Source organism: Neospora caninum, chromosome XII (genome assembly GCF_000208865.1).
Source record: "Neospora caninum Liverpool complete genome, chromosome XII".
Lineage (NCBI taxonomy): Eukaryota > Apicomplexa > Conoidasida > Eucoccidiorida > Sarcocystidae > Neospora > Neospora caninum.
Window position 1 is genome coordinate 1886623 of NC_018398.1, and position 18421 is coordinate 1905043.

The 18421-nt window shown below is 58.5% G+C and overlaps 2 protein-coding genes across 2 annotated transcripts; one reads left to right on the forward strand and one right to left on the reverse strand.

Moving 5' to 3' along the window:
* Positions 1–441: 441 nt before the first annotated feature.
* On the forward strand, positions 442–10241 carry NCLIV_062600 (conserved hypothetical protein; the record flags this gene model as incomplete). The annotated part of the gene is made up of 2 exons (XM_003885811.1): positions 442–6317; positions 6803–10241. The coding sequence occupies 2 exons, from the start codon at positions 442–444 to the stop codon at positions 10239–10241; spliced, it is 9315 nt and encodes a 3104-aa protein (XP_003885860.1).
* A 1857-nt stretch (positions 10242–12098) lies between these two features.
* On the reverse strand, positions 12099–16274 carry NCLIV_062610 (Zdhhc9 protein, related; the record flags this gene model as incomplete). Its single annotated transcript, XM_003885812.1, has 7 exons — positions 12099–12385; positions 12731–12794; positions 13069–13176; positions 13674–13714; positions 14497–14539; positions 15154–15339; positions 15828–16274. The coding sequence occupies 7 exons, from the start codon at positions 16272–16274 to the stop codon at positions 12099–12101; spliced, it is 1176 nt and encodes a 391-aa protein (XP_003885861.1).
* Positions 16275–18421: the final 2147 nt, after the last annotated feature.

Genomic DNA, 18421 nt, shown 5'->3' on the forward strand with positions numbered 1-18421 from the left:
TGGGCGTGGAGCTGAACGCGACTTCAGCATTCGACGCCTGCTCAGCCGTTTTTCGCTAATCGTGCGACTGCGCTTTGTTCGCCACGTTGAGGCCTCCGCGTGTGCCTGTGCTTTGTCTTTATGTATGTGGCCGCCATATTTGCGCGGGCTGCGCTTCTTCTTCTTGTATTTGTGGCTAGATTCATTCCCCTTCGGCGCCACAAAAGAAAGACAGAGACGGTCGTTTGACTACCGGCACAGGGATCTTCGGGTCCACGAGAAGGAAGGTGTCCCTCGGATCTGTTCGGCTCTCCGTGCGGCACTGGGCGTACCCCTTTCCCCGAGACCCGCGACGGGGAAAGCACGGGAGCACAGAAAACGAATGAAGACGAAGCGCTTTCTCTTGCCCCTCACAAGACGCGTGCCGTTCAGGCAGTCCCCGGGCCTTTTCCTCCGGAAAAAATGAACAGGCAGAACCCGCCCCTACAGCCGTCGCCGTCACCAACACTCCGCGACTGCGCCGTCCAACTTGAGTCTCGGCCAGGCTACAGGTCAGACTCGGTGCGGGACGCCTCCGAGTTTGTGGCCACGTTGACTGAGACAGTCCAGCGCAGTCGGGCGTTAGGCTCGGCCGGAATTTCTTCGCCCGGTCCGTGTTTGTACGCGAGTTCGCGATCTTTAGGAGGGGCAAAGACCAAGTCTCATCGGGTGCCCGAAGAGGTTCCCACAGCCGCACAAGCCGACGCCCTCGCCCCCGGGGGCGACACGCGGGGTCGGGCGAGTTCCCGCGGGCACCTTGAAAGAACTGAAGGCGAAAACAAACACCACCAAGAAAACAGAGAGGAGGAAGTCATGGGGAGTCCTGTCGACTTCCCGCGAGACTGCTTCCGTGAGACGGCAGCCGACGCTTGCAATCTTCTCAACCAGGTTCCCACGGCAGAGACTCAAGCTACGCCCGACAACCCTGCGTTCCACACATGCGCTGACCGCTCTGCCGCTGCCTCACCGCGCCCCCAGGAAACGGACGAGTCAGACACCTCGACCGTAGACCGCAGCGTATTCTCGACATCCGAGCTCCGACAACCTAGCACAACTGCGACGGGGAGCTCCAGGAGGCCGGAGTGTATTGCGGCCGTGTCGCAGGAGACTCGATGTTTCTCAGAAGACGGGCAAACTCGTGGCGACACGAGGGTTCCCGACTGTGCCGGCGCCCAGACGCACCCCCTTCCGCCTTCGACGCCGGCGTCTGCCGCACCTCGGCCAGCCGCCCGAACCGGAGTCGCCCATGATTTCTCTGACCGTCGACGTGCTCTGCAGGCGCAACTGTCCACTCTGGAGCGCACACTGGCTGACTTCCTCGGAATCGTCGCAGCAACCGCCCCCGGCGCCTTGGCTGCCGCCATAGCAGTGGCGGCGGCGGGGCCTCCTTCCGAGCCGAAGGCGAGCTACGCATCAGGCTCCGAGGCGCCGGGTCCGCTGGGGCCTTTGCGTGCTCAGGAAACGGCTGTATCGACCAGACTGGCTCTGACATCGGGATCCCCGGAGGCGCGGCCTGCTTCGGCCGGCGGCTGCGGGTGTCTGTGGAGACAGCAGAGCGAGAGTCAGTCCAGCTGTGACCGCTCAAGAACCACAGAGACAGCGCGGCCAAAAATAAACGACGAGACAAGAACACATAGCCGCGGGCGGACGGAGATTAGCCACACACGGGAGGGCGATATCCACAGTGTCGGAGACCTCGAGACTTCCTGTGGCCTTCCCACCCACCGCCAGAGAGCCGACCCTTCTTTCGCGGCCGCCTGCGGGTTCTCAAGTGGGGCAGTGACGAGAGAGTCATTTCAACTCAACCGTTTCCGGCAAACTTGCAACCCGTTTTCGCCGCCAGCTTCTCTGCAGCGAGATCAGTGGTCTTTGGGCGGGTGCGTTACGTTGCGCAGTTCCCAGAGTGTCAGCAGCCTCGGGAGCGACTACAGCCCCGTGACCGGTGAGAACAGGAGCTTAGGAGAGAACCACGAATCACCGAGCGAAGAGGCTCAACCAGCAATTGCGGCGACATGCACGGTGGGCGCCCACAGCCCTCTAGATCGCAGTAAAGACGCCACACTCGGCAACAAGAACGACGCATTGAAATGCTGCGGCAGTACCGAGGGCGTGTGTGACAGCAGAGATGAAGACACGACCTCGAGGACTTCCGAAGAGGCCGATGAGGCCGCGCTCGCGCAGACGGTTGTGGAAGGCCTGGGGAACAGTTCTCAACTCCGGCTGCGTGCCGCGAGTACGGCCGACCTTCACGGGCCCCCGAACGGCAGAGGCAACATGGCAACTGGCCAAGACAGCGCGTTCGACGCCGAGGGGGTTGGCTCTTCGGAGAGGTGTTCAGACCCGTGCTGCCGCTCTCAAAAGATCGCGGGGGCGGGAGTACCGGACAGCTCGCACGCGTCTCTGTCTCAGCTTGAGACTGCCTCAGGGGCGCAGTGCAGCCCCGCTCTCTCCTGGTGTTCGCCCTCTGCACGCACCCCCTTCAGTCGCGGGATTTCCTCAAGACGTGTGACTTCTGAACGACCTACGGACTGGACGGCGGCGACACCGTCGACTGCAGCTACATGTACACCCGAGACGACCTCGAGTTCGGCGCTGTTCTCGCCCAACAGATCCGCCCATGTTGGCGACACCCGTTCGTTAACGAGTGAGGAGAATGTCCGTGTGGAGGGGCAAAAGGCGAAACCAACAGACTCGCAAGACAGCGAGGCAAAGGAGAGTCGAGTTTCTCCACGCGGCTCCACTTTGTCTTTCACAGCTGACAGCAGCTGGCCTCTCTCATCTGAGACCCGCCTGGCGCCACGGTGTGGCCCAGTCGGCGAGCCCTGTCTTTTCCCGCGTTTCCCCCCCTCTTTCGACTCTCGCCTATCGCCCCCCGGACCCCGGAGCGAGCAGGCCTCGCAACTGCCTGCTGGCTCACCCGCGGGCCGCAGAGGCGCGTGCGCGTTTTGTGGAAGCGTGCGAGGAGACAGCACCGCCCAGGACGGGGCACCGGGCTCTGGCCGGTGTTCTTGCGGGCGCGCCTCTCTCCCGTCACGGGGCCCGGGAGAGACGCTGAAGGCAAAGAACGGAGAAGAAGGGATTGCTGGGCAGCTTCTCCACAACCTTCTGCTCGTTCTCCAGTGTCTAGATGAGGTAAAGGACATGCAAGCGACGGCGCCTCTGGGTGGCCCTTGGACGAGGCCGAGGGGCTCTCCTGGAGGGACCGGGCGGTGGCGACTCAACGCGATCACAGAAGTCGCCTGGCGGAGTGCGCATGCAGCCGCGATGACCGGCGCGCTGGCGGCTCTGCCTTCTCGGGAAGAAGCTCGACCCTCCGAGGTCTCAGCGCGGCGAGTCACGCAGCGAGTCGTGCAGCGAGGGAAACCGACACGGCGCCACGACGAAGTTGACCGCCTCTCTGCGGCCGTCCTCGCTGTCTCGGTCGCAGCTGCCGGCGCAGCGGCGTGTGCGGCACATGCGCCTGAGGGAGACAGAGACTCCGAGCCGTTGAAGCGACCGTCACGCGTTGGGCCCCAAAAGAGCCAGACGGCCGCCCGCGTGTTCAGAGAGGGGGCTGCACGGGCGTGCAACACACAAGCCGACACGAAAGATGAAAAAAGGCGCTTCTTCAGAAGTTTCTCCACCCCGGGAGGCACGCGAAGCCGGTCATGGGCGAGCGAATGTGAGTACAAGGACGCGAGCAAATACGGGGAAGACAGGAGGGCGCGTCGGGCCGCTGTGAAGCGAAGACTGCGTGGAGGGGGCGACGGCGAAGTCCCGAGTCCGGAGAGTTTCAGGAGAGAGGCCGGACACTCTAGTTGGGACAGAGACAATCAGTCTTCGTGTGGGGAAGCAACGGGGGTTTCCTCTCAGCAGTCGGAAGACACAGGTGGTCAGTTTCCCTGGGGTCATGAATGCTCCTCGCGCTCGGAGCCGCGGGGACGCGCGGACCATCGAGCCCACAGGGGAGCGCGCGAGCGGAACGGGGCCCTGGCTCTCCTTCAAGGGAGTTGGGTGATCCGACTGCTGTCCCCCGCTTCTCCAGAGAGGAAGGTCGAGCAGCGAGGCTGTGCAGCGGCAGCCCGTTCCGCAGCGGCCAACTTTTTCTTTTCCTTCGCTGGAGGAAAGGGGGGAAGGAAAGCCGGCGCCTCTCAGGAACGCAGCAGCCACGACTCGCACACCTACGGCTTCCCGTCCAGTCTCTTTCGTGCAGGGACTCGGGGGGGTCAGAGCGAGAAAGGCAGTGGACAACTCCCGCAACAGGAAAAGTGCTTCCTTTTTGTGTCGGCGGATTTCGGGCATCTTTGCTGCTCGACGAGTCCGCCGCCCAGTGTGGTGCGAGCTCCTCACGGCCCGCCAGAGAAAGGCGGCGTTCGGAGTCTCGCCGAGAGCGAAGGGGCGAAGGTTGCAGGCAGTCTGCGCGGGGAGGCCGAACCTTCGAAGCCTTTGAGGAAAGACGCCCGAGGGCTGGTCCCTGCGGAAGCAAGAAGGCGCAAGGACGCGCTGCGAGAGCCGACTCCGCCGGAAAACAGCGACTTTCCGTCTTCGCGCCGTGCAGCTGACGGCCAGACGAACGATCGGGCTCTGGAGGACACTGACGCGTCGACCTCAAAGAGTGAGAGCCACGGGAGTGTATGGACCCTGGCCGAAGAGGAGACCGCCGACCGTGAGTTTGGGGCGTCTTCTCGAAGCGAGAAAGGGGATGGGGAGAGCGACGTCGGATGCCCCGCCGCTTGGTTGAACAAGCCGCTGCACGCTTTGCCCTTCCAGGGTGTCCACACATCCGGGCCGAGTTGGGGGACGGAGCGCCGAGGCGCAGCGGTGCAAGATCCGCCCGTGGCCTCGTCTCGCAAAATGCGTCCTCGTGTTCCTTCCGTCTCGGTTCACGGGGAGCAACGGACATGGACCAATTCGCCACGGGACACAGCCGGAGGCGGGGCGAACCCGACCCCCGAAACTCTCTTCCGGTCGTTGAAAGCGAAGGGTTCGCCCGTCGGGCTCGGCGCGGAATCGAGAACTCCCCTCGGGGTCGGCTCGACGCCCGCAGTTCTGAGTGGAGTGGCGCACATACCAGAGGGAGACCACCGAGACACGCCTGTCTTGGGCTATTGCTGTTTAAGCGACTCCAGTCTAGCCAGTTCCCGTGCACGTCGAGCGTCTGAAGAACGAGTGACACCAGTGGTCGCATCGCCATACTGCGTTTGGGCCGAGGAGGGGACTCCAGAGAGTGAGTTCGCTCTCTGTGGAGCCATGTCGACAAGCACGGTCAGCGCTCTGAGGAGTGAAGGGCCCGAGGTCAGGCTTCAGATCGCAAGCTGTCCAGGTCGCGGTCTAACGGGACCCAAAGCAGAGCACAAGACGGCATCAGACGCAAGGCTTGAGGCAGCCTTTTCGGACGGACAGGGAGACCATTCGGAGGGAGAAGCAACGGACACGAGCGTAGCACCTTCAGTGCTGTGCGCCGCTCTTCCTGCCTTCGCTTCTTGCCGGAGGAGACAGGGACGAGGAACCCGCAAGGCGTGCCCGCCTTCCTCTCCCTCTTCCGCGGCTTCCAGCGTGCAGCCCGGGCACGCACCCGAGACAGAGGCGGGAGAGCCAGGAGACAGTGCTCTCACCGCACCTAGATGGGCGCGGAGCTGCTCGGCCGCGTCCCCATCTCAGGGCTCCGCAGTCGCCTCTCTCCAGCGCATTCCCAGGGCGAAAGGAAGCGGCGGGCGCGGGCTCATCCGGCGCGAGACGGCGCGGCTCGATCCCGCCGGGGGCCGACGGCGCGCTGGAAGCCCCCAGCTGATTTTCGCCACCTCGCCGAGCTGTGGGGCGCGGCGCAGTCGGCTGGAGACCGCGCCCAGAGACCAGGCAGCCGGCGACGCGCTGCAAACCCGTGCACCTGCGAGTTCCCCCTGGGGCTCTGCCGAGCTCATGGTTCCTCTCAGCGCCGTTGAACGCGTCGAGTACGGATACTCGAGCAACGCCTACTGCCGTCTCCAGCGCAGCAACTGCGCGCCGCTGGTGGCGATTCCGCCGTATCTCTGCTGCTCCATCCGCATGAGAGGGCGCCCGTCCTGCATGCGGGAGGAGACAGGCCGGGCGCAGCGGAGGCGTGCACCCGAGCGAGGCGGGGCGAAGGCGAAGCGACCTAACTGCAGCTCAGACAGCGTCGCTTCGTCGGCCTGGCGAGAGTGCATGCAGTCCAACCCTGGGGCACCCGAGTGGGGTCAGGGCTCGGCAGCGAGCGACAAGTCCTTGCGGGCGGGACAAACGCGAGACGACGACTTGGAGACGCTCGACTTCATCGTCCTCACCGCAGAGGACGCAGCCAAGTGAGGATCCTTTTTTCTAGCCTAGTAAAAGTCGTCCGCCCAGAAAAGATCGGTGGCTTGGTCGCGTGTCCGTCCCTTACACGTCTAGGAGGATATCTGAGATGCTGAGTTTTGGAAAAAAAACCCGAATGGTGATACGTCAACACTGTTTGACTCGAGTGTAAGCCGGAGAGGGGTTCTGGCTCGGACAGATCCACGAGATAAGTAGTGGGCGTGGGGGAGAGGCGCGAGAGCCCATTCTCAAAGATTGCACGACGGCCACATGCAGTCTTGTCCTTGCGAGTTCAAGGGCGCCCCCGTGCCCGTTTGTCTCTAATAAGTCTCGTGAAAGTCTTCGCTTGTCCCGGTCGCGTTCGCGTCTCGGTCTTGAGAATCAAGAGTGTGCTGCCGCGTTCTCCGTTCCTTGCCAGGGGCCGCAGCTGCCTGGAGAGCCAAAATATCTGTTTTTGTGGCCTTGCTGTGTTTTTTGTGCGTTCGGTCCACAGCTGGGTCGTCAGTTTAAACCGCTTGATCCAACACAATCCACTTCGCGTCCTTTTCACTGCAGATGAATTTTCTCGCCAGCTCCGCGTCATGCGCAAGCACCACATGCAGCGTCTGCGCCTGGAGTGTCTCTTGGCCCACACGCAACTGCACATGGGGCACTCTGAAGCTCGCACCGGAAAGGTGCCTGACGGCTTGCGGGGACCCAGTCTTTCTGCGGAGAAGGCGAAAGGGAAGATCGCGGGAAACGGCGCGTCGCCTCCGAGCTCCACCGCCAACCCGGCCCCCACGCTCCCGCCGCACACCGTGACTCACTTCCAAGAACTCACTGCGGCGCTGGCTGGATGGGACGTACCCCGGGGGGACGCGCGTCGGGCCTTGAAGGCGGACGCACCCCCTTGCAGAGAGCGGCACGGCGACGTCGTGTCTGTTTTCGAAGACGAGACCGACACTTCGGGGGGAGAGGCTGACAGCCCCTGTCGAGTCCACGTTTCCCTCTGCAGGCCGGGGGAAGCGAGACGCGGGCTGCATCGCCTGCGCAGATACCCCTCGGCGCCTCCACTCTCCAGCTGCTGCAGCACGACTTCAGGGAGTGGCGGCGACCTCAACAGCGGCGACGAATTTCCACGACTTGGGTCGTGGACCGCCGGCTCTCTCGCGGGGGTGCCGTCCTCAGGCGCGAACGTCCCCAGCTCCAGACTCAAGTCGCCCCGAGAGCCGGGACTGACCACCAGCCGCAAGTCGCCGCAGGCTGGTGGCTTCCCTTCGGGGCCTCTCTCGACGTTTTCGCCGACGCTCACGAGTTCGAGCGGCGGGGCGGAGCGGGCGAGCAGCCATCGCAGCACGTGCGCGTCCGGTGGCGAAGAGGCAAATCGCGCATGCACCGTGAGACCAGGCTGCGCGTGTCCAAAGTGTACGGGGATCCGCGCGGCAGCTGAACTGCTGGTACGGGCGATCCAGGGCGGCGCACACGCCCCCACAGCCTCTCCTGTCGCCTCAGCCGCGACGCCCCCCTCGCGGACAGCCCCAGAAGGGGAAAGCGACGCGGCTGACCGCGGGGACAAGTCGACTGGAATCGAGTGGACGGAAGGCGCGCTTCCAGATGCCTCAGAGATTCCACAACGACCGGATCAAGAGGAAGAGAGGAGCGACCGAGACGAGCAGTTGCCCAGCACGTTCACCCACCAACGCGGGGCGGTTTTGTCTCAGTCGCCGCTTCACCGCAGCCTGCAAGGCGCGCCTGCGGGGCCTCTGGGCGTGAATAGGGACTCGGCGGCCTTTGCGCCTCAACCCGCTTCGCCTGTCACGACATCGAGCGGTCTCGGCGTGTCAGGGACATCTCGACTCGCGTCCGACTCGGCTCGTGGCCCCAATCTTTCTGAGGCTGTGTCTGTGAATTCCGCCTGGTCTGGACCGACGGTGCTCCTGCAAGGAGCTCACGACCCATTTTTGGGGCCCGTGGAGGAGATGAGAAGCCTGTGGAGAAGCAGGAGCTTCACCTCGGCGGATGCGGCGGCGACCGAGCTGCGGCGATGGGACTGGACCGGCGCATGCGCCTCCAGCTGTCCCTCGCGGTCGGGCGCCGGGACCCCTGGCGCCTCCAGTCGATCGAAGACGGCGCAGGCTCTCCTGCGGTTCGTGCCCCGCGGCTGGGGAGGCAGCAAACGGTGCGAGTCCAGTTCCTCTCGGAGTCTAGCGCGCGTCGAGCAACAGATAGGGGAAGGACAGATCTCCGGAGAGGAGACACCTTCGTGTGTGGGCCCTCATCCGAGTCTCGCGTGGCCGTCCTCTGACTCTGCCGCGAGGCCGTGTCTCTGCCCCCATCGCCCGGCGTCCGTGCTCCCTCTTGACAGGGTCGAGACGAACCGAGGGGCCGAAGCAGAGACCAAATGCGTGGACGCGCCCTTTGCCCCGTCCAGGTGCGGGCCCTACGTGCCTTTCTACGGGGACTTTTGTTCACGTTCTTCAGGTCGCCTGTCCCCGCTGCACATATCTGGGAGCGCGGCCTGCTTCGCTGGACATTCGCCCGGGGGACCGCGCGTCTGCATGCACCGCATGAATCACGAGGAAAGATCTGTTGAGGGCCAAGGCAGCGCCTGGGGAGGGCGCGGCGTGCCAAGTGCGCTCTCCACGGAGTTTCGGGAGCGTCCCGCTGGAGCGCGGTCCTCCAGAAGCGGTCAGTCGGGCTCAGGAGCAACCGGTTCCTCGGACGCGCACGCTGGGACAAAGAGACGGGGCCTCTCTCGGGGCTTCAGTTTCTTTTCCAGGCGACGCACTTCCGAGAAGGACACCCACTCCCCAGCTGGAAAGCCCGGCATCAAGCGATCCGCTTCCTGCTTCACAGCCGGAGACAGACAGGCTGGCCTCTGCCTGCCCCACAGTGCTGCCTCAGTCGTCCTTTGGGGACTGAGACTGAAAAGGCTCTCGAGAGCCGAGCACGGCCCCCAGACTCCCGACGCGGCAAGCGTCAGCTGGAGTGCTTCCCGAGGCTCGCTTCAAGTGCCAGGCCTGGAGGGCCCCAAGTGCATGCATCCCGCGGTAGACAAGGAGGGATTTCCTCAGGAGGCCGCGGCGCTGAAAGCCTCCCCTCACGGAGTTTTCGCGCACGCGATGCCGCCCTTCTTTGGCGAGGGAGCTTTGCCTCTCGCTCATCCAGGGGAAACCGCATGCGCTCCGTGTGGGGGCTGGGCCGGCTGCAGCGTTCCGTTGGCATCTCTGCGCGGCGTTTGTGGGGCTGCGCGGAACGAAGACAGCGAGAGTGTCGAGGGCTCCGCCGCCTCGGCCGAGGAACGCGGCGTGCCTGTTCCGCCAAGTCTTTTGGCGGCGCGCGTGGCAGGGGGTGCGTGCGCGTTCGCAGGGGGGCTTTTTGTCCCCCTTCCCCACGCTCCCCACAGTTTGCCACTCAACCTACACGCCCCCCACCGAGGCGTTCTGCCTCAAGCATGTGTTTACAGGACACACGCCCTGGCTGCGGAAGGCCTAATGCATGGCTACCGGCCTGTTAATGTATGCTGGAAGTCGAAAGACGAGGGCAATGAGCCTGGCTGCCGCGCCGCGGGTCCCCTGCGGCCCGCTGCTGGCCTCCACCCAACTCCAGTCTCCTCGCCCTACGGACCCGTGGTCCTCAAGCCGGTGTCTGATCGGAGCCAAGAGTTTCAGGCTTCGCACCCTGCTTCGGCGTCTCCACATGCGCAAGCCTGCGGCGCTTTTCTGGGACGCGAAGCGAGCAATGACGGGAAACAGGAAGGTTCCCATTTGCCACGCCCCGTTTCGTGCAGCCTCAGCGACGAAACCGCACCGAACTTCCCCGAGGCGGCAGCTAGCCCGCCAGGGACGCTCACGCCGCCAGGAGTAACTGCCTGTCTGCCGTCTGAGGATGACGAAGAGGAAGTCCAGTTTTGTATTTTCAGTGAAGACGAGGTGTCCGGAAAAGCAGACTAGGACGCGCGACAAGAGGCAGCTGGACCTTTGTCATGAGCGCTCCGAGGCGAAGCGAAACTTGGCCGCGCTTCAGGGGCGAGAAGCAGGTTGTTGGCCAGTCAGTACGGCCTCACAGCCTTATTAACAGTGGAGCATCTCGTGTTTTCCTCGTGTCAGACCCGGGACCTGAGCAAGACGGTTCTTATGAAAATGCCCGCCTCTCTTGATGCGCACGCTTTCTCTGCCCAGGGAAGGTTGCGTGGGCGAAGACGACCCGTGGCCGAATCGACTCCAGAGGGGCTCGAGTGTCTAGCCTTAGCTCGGTGGAGCAGTTTCCCCTCCAGTCCGGGTTCCGTGCTTTGGTGGGGCCACCCTCGCGAGCAGCGAAGGAACGTGCGGCGGGAAATGGTGAACAAAAAAGCTAACGGCCGTGAAACCCGCAAAGAGAGCCGCGTTGGAAGTCCAGAGACCACATACTAGTGTTCGCGAGTGTACGTTTCTTTTTGAAGCATAGGGCACTTCTCGTTCAGCTGTCTCTGCGGCGACGGAGAGTCAGAAGGAACGCCAGTTTTGAAGGGACTCGTATTTTTGAACTTTTCCCCGCCCGTGCTTCGGTTAAGCATTTCAGAGATGTGTGTTGTGTGCAATCGCCCGCTCCACGCGGTCAGCTTCTTCTGAGCTCTATTCGCATGCAGCCAAGCGTCCAGCTCCACATATCTGCATGTATCTAGAGTGAGACCAAGCATATACGAATCTACATTTACATCTTTATACAAGCAGATGTGCAGATAGTAGCCTTCACGTTTGTTTCTTCTCTCCTGCGTTAGGTCTTGGAATAGGTACGTAGACAAAAGGCAGCAGTTTTCAGGCGTTTCTACAACCCATCCAGTCTTCTTTCCGGAATGGATACACGGACAACCTGTGCACACAGTTTCAACTCGCAATGCCAGACGCAAGTCTCCCACAACTCATCTTCGCGAAGCGTACCTCCTGCGTAGACATCAACGGACACATAAATGTTTGTTAGATGCGGCAGTGTAGGCACGCATACACGATGATATTTTTTGCATGCATGTCCAGATAATGCAGAATTACAAGTACTCGCTTCACGCTTCAAAAACGAATTTCGCTGAGGGACGAGACATCCCAACAGACGGTACCTACACGAGTCCAGCTGTACACATGTGTATGCAAGTAACTCAGAAATTTTTAAAGTTGTGGATTTCGGAAGCAGAGGCAGCCGTGGCGCAACGGTGTTTCTGCTTCACTTGCCCACATCGTGAAGAACAACGGAACGAATGCGCCGCGAAAAAAATCTCTCATCTTCAATCTGCGCGCGGCCAAGGTCCTCGGTTGAAACCCAGACGCCCTCACGCAGAGAGTTACGTCGAAAAAACTGAAACGCAGGGAAGGCAAATACCTACACTGGTCTAGAGAAAGCCACGGATGTGCAGCTTCTCAGTCGGTTCCAGTCGAACCAAGGTGAAGAGCTTCCCCGCTCTGATTAAGGAAAACGTAGACTGCGCGATAGCAACGGACGGCCCCCAAATCATGTGTATATACACCGACACAAGCCGGAAATGCACATGTGGACAAGTGAATAGGATTCGAGGCCTGCAAATATATACGTAGATTTTTAGGTTTCCCTTGGACAGCTCCGTAAACAAAAGAAGCAGCCGGCACAAGTGTCTCGGCCTATATATATATATATATATATATATATATATATATGTGTATACAGAGAGAGAGAGGGAGAGAGAGACGCAGGCAGGAACAAATGGATGGCTTTTAGCTTGGGTTTGCGGAAAGATGGCCCGGCTCATTGGAAGAGAAAACAGATGCGCTTTCCGGTGAAAGTTTCAAAACACCGTCGACCTTTTAGACCTGTGCATCAACGGGCACGGCAGCGTGTGCGTCGGCAGGTATTTCTCTGCACGTTGGAATCGCTCCCTCTCCCTCGTGTTTTCCAGCTTCAACACCGTTTCCTGCATGCGCCTGGCCATTCGCGTCTTCAGCTTCGTTACTCGCCCCCAAGTCTTCCACGCTCGTTGTCGGGGCGGTGGCGAAGTCGCGCAAACCCACAGGGATGGTGCTGTTCACACTTGGAACGGCCGTCTCTCCTCCCGGCGGAGAGTGAGCATCGACTCGGTAAGGGAAAACATCTCCTGAGCGAAGAAACACCGAATCGCACCAAATCTAAACCCGCGCCAATCCAGCGGCGCCAAACACCATGCAGATGAAGGGCTACTTGCTCATATATATATATATATATATATATATATATATATGGGTGCCTGTCAATATCCAGCCTTTGCACATCCATACATATATATATATATATATGAATATATGCCTGGCTTTGTCTTCAAAATCTTCTACAAGAGAGAGAGCGGAGCGAGAAAGAAAAGACGAGGCAAAAGGGAAGCGCAGGACAGGGGCGAGCAAGACAGCAAGGCGCACACAGGACGAAACACTCGTTTGCCAAAAGGAATGCAGCTGCCTGACAATACCTGAGCAGACGGGTTGTCGGGGTGCGACGGGGAGAAACCACGACCCATCAAATTTTCCAAAAATCTGAAGGAACACGCACAGGCAACTTCGACAGGAGTCGCATAAATCGAAAGTGCTGTGCTTCATCACATAGACATGCATTTATATATATATATATATATAGGTATATGTCTGTGGTTACACACATCTGCCGCTCTGTCTCTATGAACAATTCTTTCCTGTACATTCCTGTCCGATATCTCTCTTGCTGCACGGTATTTCTGCTTTTGCTGGAAGGTTGGACGCGCTGGCGAAGAGAGGAATGTCGATCTGCACGCAGAAGCCCCCAGGTTCTCACTTGTTGCATGTTCGCGAGGCGGCCGACGTTGTAGGGATTTGCCGACGGATATTGCACTTCAATTGTCGTCATATTCACGAGGACGTAGTAAAGGTGAGTCAGGAACATCTGCAATGGTCATCAAAAGAAGGTGCGAGGCAGAGAAAAAACCACCGCACCTTGGCGCTGTTCGCGGCGCACACAGTGCCAGCAGCACCCCGAGCGAAAACCCCGCTCCTGGTTGTCGAGATGAGAATTCACAGTGTAGAGATACGCTCGCAACCCGTGCTCCAAAGCGAATAGCAAGAAAGGTACAAGACTTTTGACAGAATTCCCGCCTCCTACACAGCATTTCGCATGGTAACAACTGGACACGCTTTTAAGCAAGACCCGAGGCATTCCCGCCGAAGCGCGATCGCGACCGGGACCCTCTCAAGTGGCAAAAATAATCTCCCATGCGCACTCTCGGGGGGTCCTCGCTGTCTTCCTTTCCGCCTCCGTTGCTTCCCCTTCCCAACCTATTCTCTGTCCGCTTCTTCCGACCCGTGTACTGGGTTGCTTTATGCCCCTGGGTCTCATCCCGTGGCCGTTGCCGAGTTTAAGTGCATGCAAAGCTGAAGCCTCACCACGAGAGTGACAACGCCGAACGTCACTTGCATCACCCAGGCTGCAGGAGACAAAGGGAGACCACACAAACCGCAGATATATCCAGCGGACGAAATTCCCTCAACCCCCCCCCCCCCCTAGGCCACAGCTCTGTGGTACTCAAGCAGTGCGTCCATCTACAGAGAGAAGCCACTGCGAGAGCGAACGGGAGTATTGGGAGGGCGGGGGCTTTCCGAACTGCATGGTGCAAGCAACCGGTATTGAGCCAAACCGTCGCTGGTTTTAAATAGTCTACAATTCAAAATGTGTGCGCGGGCAATTATCAGAACGTCGGTTTCAGAATTCTACAATAAAGGAGGGGTTTGCATGGATAAACGTTTCTTGAATACAAATTGAAACAGAATTAGTCATGGACTGAACATATCCATGCCTGTGTACGTTCTCCGTTCACGATACCCCGAAGGCGCACCCTGCTTAGCGCTTGTCAATACACAAATTGGGAAATGCGCTTAAGGCCACCAGCGGGTATCTCTGCTCGAAGAAGCGAGACTCGACGCTTGGCGGTTCCTTCTCAAGTGCTTTGTAGGAGAATTTTTTCGCTGCTTGTTTTTTCGTGTCCTCGATATAGAGAGGGAGAGGAACTGCGAACGTGTAGCCCCATATACGAATGCCTGTGTCGATACAGGCGATAGAGCGACGGGCGCGTGTACATCCCAACCGGTCTGCTGTTTTCGCTGCATTACAACTTGGTCACGACACAAAAGAGCAAACGAAAACAAGCAGGCACGAAAGCGAGGCCCTCAGGTGAAAGGGGAGACAGCCGTGCGCAGGGGAGATTCTTACAGATCAAGAAAACGCCCCATACTCCTGGGGACAGACTCTGACTCTGCAGGCAAGACAACACTCAGTCCACAAAGCCGACAGGTGATTCACACTCTTCACATGCGAATGGAACAGGAGTCACTCTCATTCGTCGATGGAAACCGGAGTGGTACTCAGCACTACATACATACATACATACATACATGCATGCATGCATACATGCATATATATATATATATATATATATATATATATGTATGTATATACATGGCGAACTACGATATATGAGGAGCTCGCATCGCTGCATGTGCCAGATGTTCGTCGACGCGTAAGGAATCGCCATCTCATTCACACTCAAAACAAAGTGGCGTCCCTGTGTCCCACGGCTCTTCAGCGGGCATAACAGACCGAAAAGCTATGCCTACCCGCCAATTTATCTGTTCATGTGTAAGAACACCCACAAGCTTCCTTATGAGAAGGTCGCGCGCCAAGAACATACAAAGGGAGAAACACTTATATTCATATATATATATATATAGATGGATATTGTAGATGTGCGCAAATGGCTGAGCATGCAGGCACACGGCCGTCTACGTCCTCGCGACTCTAGTTGACATACGGCCCTTTCCGTCATTAGCAGTTTCTGGATCTCCTCGCCGCCGCATTTTCCTCACTTACACGCGAGGAGTGGGAAGTGAAGAGGAACTCGTTGACGATCCAGGGCGCAGAGGAGGCACCCAGGAAGGTGCACACCAGCGCGCAGTAGAGATTGAAGAGAAGAAACTGCTTGTAGTTGTTGAACCCGACACAGTTGCCGACCCAGGGGCAGTGGTGATCCATTCGCATGACGCATTTGTTGCAAATCTGTCGGAAACAGATACAGAAAAAAGGCGTGAATTCGGCACAGACGATCGGCGGGTTCACAATCCTTGCCGAGCCCCACCGTCGGCATCCTGGACGCAACTCTACCCGCTCACTGAGCATGAGTCACAGAGAACCCATATTTTTGCCAACCCCCTTACAGGGGCGACCGACGGCTCGAGCGACGGTAAACAGACGTGAGCATTTTCACGAAATAGGTCTAAAACAGATCAAGGTCACGCCCTCGAATTTGCTGCGACATCACGCTACGTTAAACTCCGCCAACGCCTTTCGCCATATATATATATATATATATATATATATATACATACATACAAACATACATACATACATACATACATACGCGTGTATATGTACGCAACTCGAGATCACATAAGCAAGCGTATGAAACAACGTAGGCGCAGATGCATCTCCAGGGAGACGCACGCATCCGTGTGAAAAGATGTGTTTGTGTGTATAAGCGTGCTTACCGAGCAGTGGTGTGCTCTCTCAGGTCTCAGACCGTTTGCGCAGTGTGCGCATGTCGTGGCATATCCAGCATGAAAATCGCGTATCCGACGAGGGCGCGTCCGAGGCGCCTCGCTGTCTCCTGTTAGGCTGTCTCCCCCTTCCTGGCTGACTGTTCCATCTAGCTTGATGAAGGGAATCTTCTTTGCGGTTGCGTCTGCGCGCCAGGCATCGCTAACTTCACCTGGGTCTCTCAGTGCACACGCGTAGAAGCACCAGAGGGCGAGGAGCCATAGAGCCGTCCCGAAGACGCCGAGAACGGCCGCAAGCTGGGTATTGCTTTCCCGAACGGCGAGTTGCAAGTGGAGGTAGATGTACACATAGCAAATCCATACAAAAACGAAAATACCAGTGACGATGATGAGGGGAATCGACGAGAGTCCCCGAACGACGCGGTTGGCCGCAAACATTGTTTGTTTCGCCGCATGCAGAAAGGAACGCGCTTGCTGGTTCACCGCGAAAACGGCCACTCGCAAATTGGCGCGTCTTCTGAGACAAGCAGCCTTGCGGATGGCAAGAAGCGAACGTCGGACGAAAGGGAGAAGCCGCACGCCGATCCGCGGGAAGACAACGAAGGTTCAGTTGCATGCGATGCGGAGCGTCGTAGCCTGGCCGACTATCGACATCGAAGTGGCATTCCACTCCGGGCAAATCTAGAAAACACGCATGTTGTCCTGAGAGCGGCACAAACGGAACGGCGTGCGTCGCAGGAAAAGGTGCCAAGACTTGCGGCGACTCACAACACGGCAACCGCCGACTCGCTGGGGAGAGAAGACACCTTCGTATCACCTTGACACGGGACACCAAATTTGACGGGAACCTCCGCCTTGCCGCTTTCTTGATGGATCCTTGGCCATCACACTCGCGAACAACGGCAACGCCCCGCGAAGGTAATTTTCCCCCCGGCTCACCGACGGCCACGCACCCAGCAGACTGCGCCAGGTGGAGCAAACCCGGCGTGGCTGCGGGCTTTCTCACTTTGCACGGAATCTCGGGGAACTAAGTGCTGCTTCCTATTCGGAAGAAGGTCTGGTGAGAATTTTAAGTTGGCGCTGCAGGCCAGGCTTTTTCTGTCGACTCGTGACTGTCTTTCACCTTCAGAGAACGTATGGCGACTCAAGCAACGCAGCCACGCGCTCCCCTAAAGCTCCTACAGAACGTGAAGGACTTTAACAGGAGAACGGGGGAGGCGAAAAGGGGCCAGAACGTTCACGCGAACCTGACTGAAACCCCCAACAGTTCCAGAGAACTTACAAATACCGTCTCTGAAACAGGGTGCGGCCGTCGACGCGGGGTGTTGCAGTCGAAGGGAGCATAGGCATCTCGCAAGAATCAAAACTCGAGACAAAGGTTTCCAGGTCCCGAGCCAGACGGACTGCATTTGCAAGTGCGTGCATCCAACAGTTTAGTAAGATACTACGGAAAGAAATGCCTTAACAAAAGAAGCTGAAAAACCTGACAGGAACCTCGTGCCACTCTTCCGTGGACAAGGCCATGCACCGACTCAGTTGGCAAGACCACGCGCCTTTCGTTTCCCCGTGCGGAGAAAATCAGAGAAAGTCGCGAAATGAGAGACAAACGCCTAAAGTGACCTCAAAAATCTCACAAAAACGGAAAGGTTTTGTAAAATTATCTACGCGTGTGACGGAGACGAGTCTTGTCCAGCGAATGAGTTCGGATGCTAGCGCCTAGCGACGGTGGGAAAAGGCTGCAACGGCGGGGATCGGGTGTGACGCGTTTCCTCCGCCCACATTTTCATGCGCAGTTTAGGTAGCTCTATGTCTCGAAAACGAGTTGAACAATCAGAATTGTCGGCCTCTCGTCCGCAGCTTGTGCCTCATTCTGCAAATTTAGCAGAAAGCTAGCATGACATCGGCCGCCTATCCGCCCCGCTATCATCGTCTCACGATTCCCATCGCTCAGCAAGCTGATACATCTGCGCTCTCTTGTGATTTTTCCACCTGCACGCTAGAATGGTTTCTGCATTACCGCGGAATTCTGCCATTTCTGAACAGAAGAAATTGATGGTAAAGTTGTTTTCTCTTGTCAACTAGACACACAAAACGATTCCAGGGTCCCTCGGAGAATTCCTCAGGAATCGGGGGAAAAGACACGGGGAAGAATTGCTGTACCGGGAACCCTCTCGTCAGGCCGGCTAATAGACGGAACGCATCACAAAATGCTAGCACCAGCGACAGGGGTCGTATGAGTTGTCGCTTTTTTTCCACATCTGTCTCCCGTTCCCATTGGCGATCTACATCAGGAGTGAAGAAAAACTCATCGCTTGTATTCGTGTGTGAAAAAGAGCCCGTGAGTGTTTGCTGTTTCAGCCAGAGCAGAGAGGAGAGCTCGTACACAATGCGTTGGGAAACACGAAGCGTGTCCAGTGTGTACAATACGGCAGTCTCACGCGTTTTTATGGGTAAGCGAGTTAACCGTACTTTCCTCACAGTGGAAAAATCGCTGGAATCGCCCTCTTTCCCGAGCAGCCTGCAAGTGACAGAATCGTCCTCATCCGCCAACGCATCTGCCATGCACGTGGCACCCGCCTGGAATG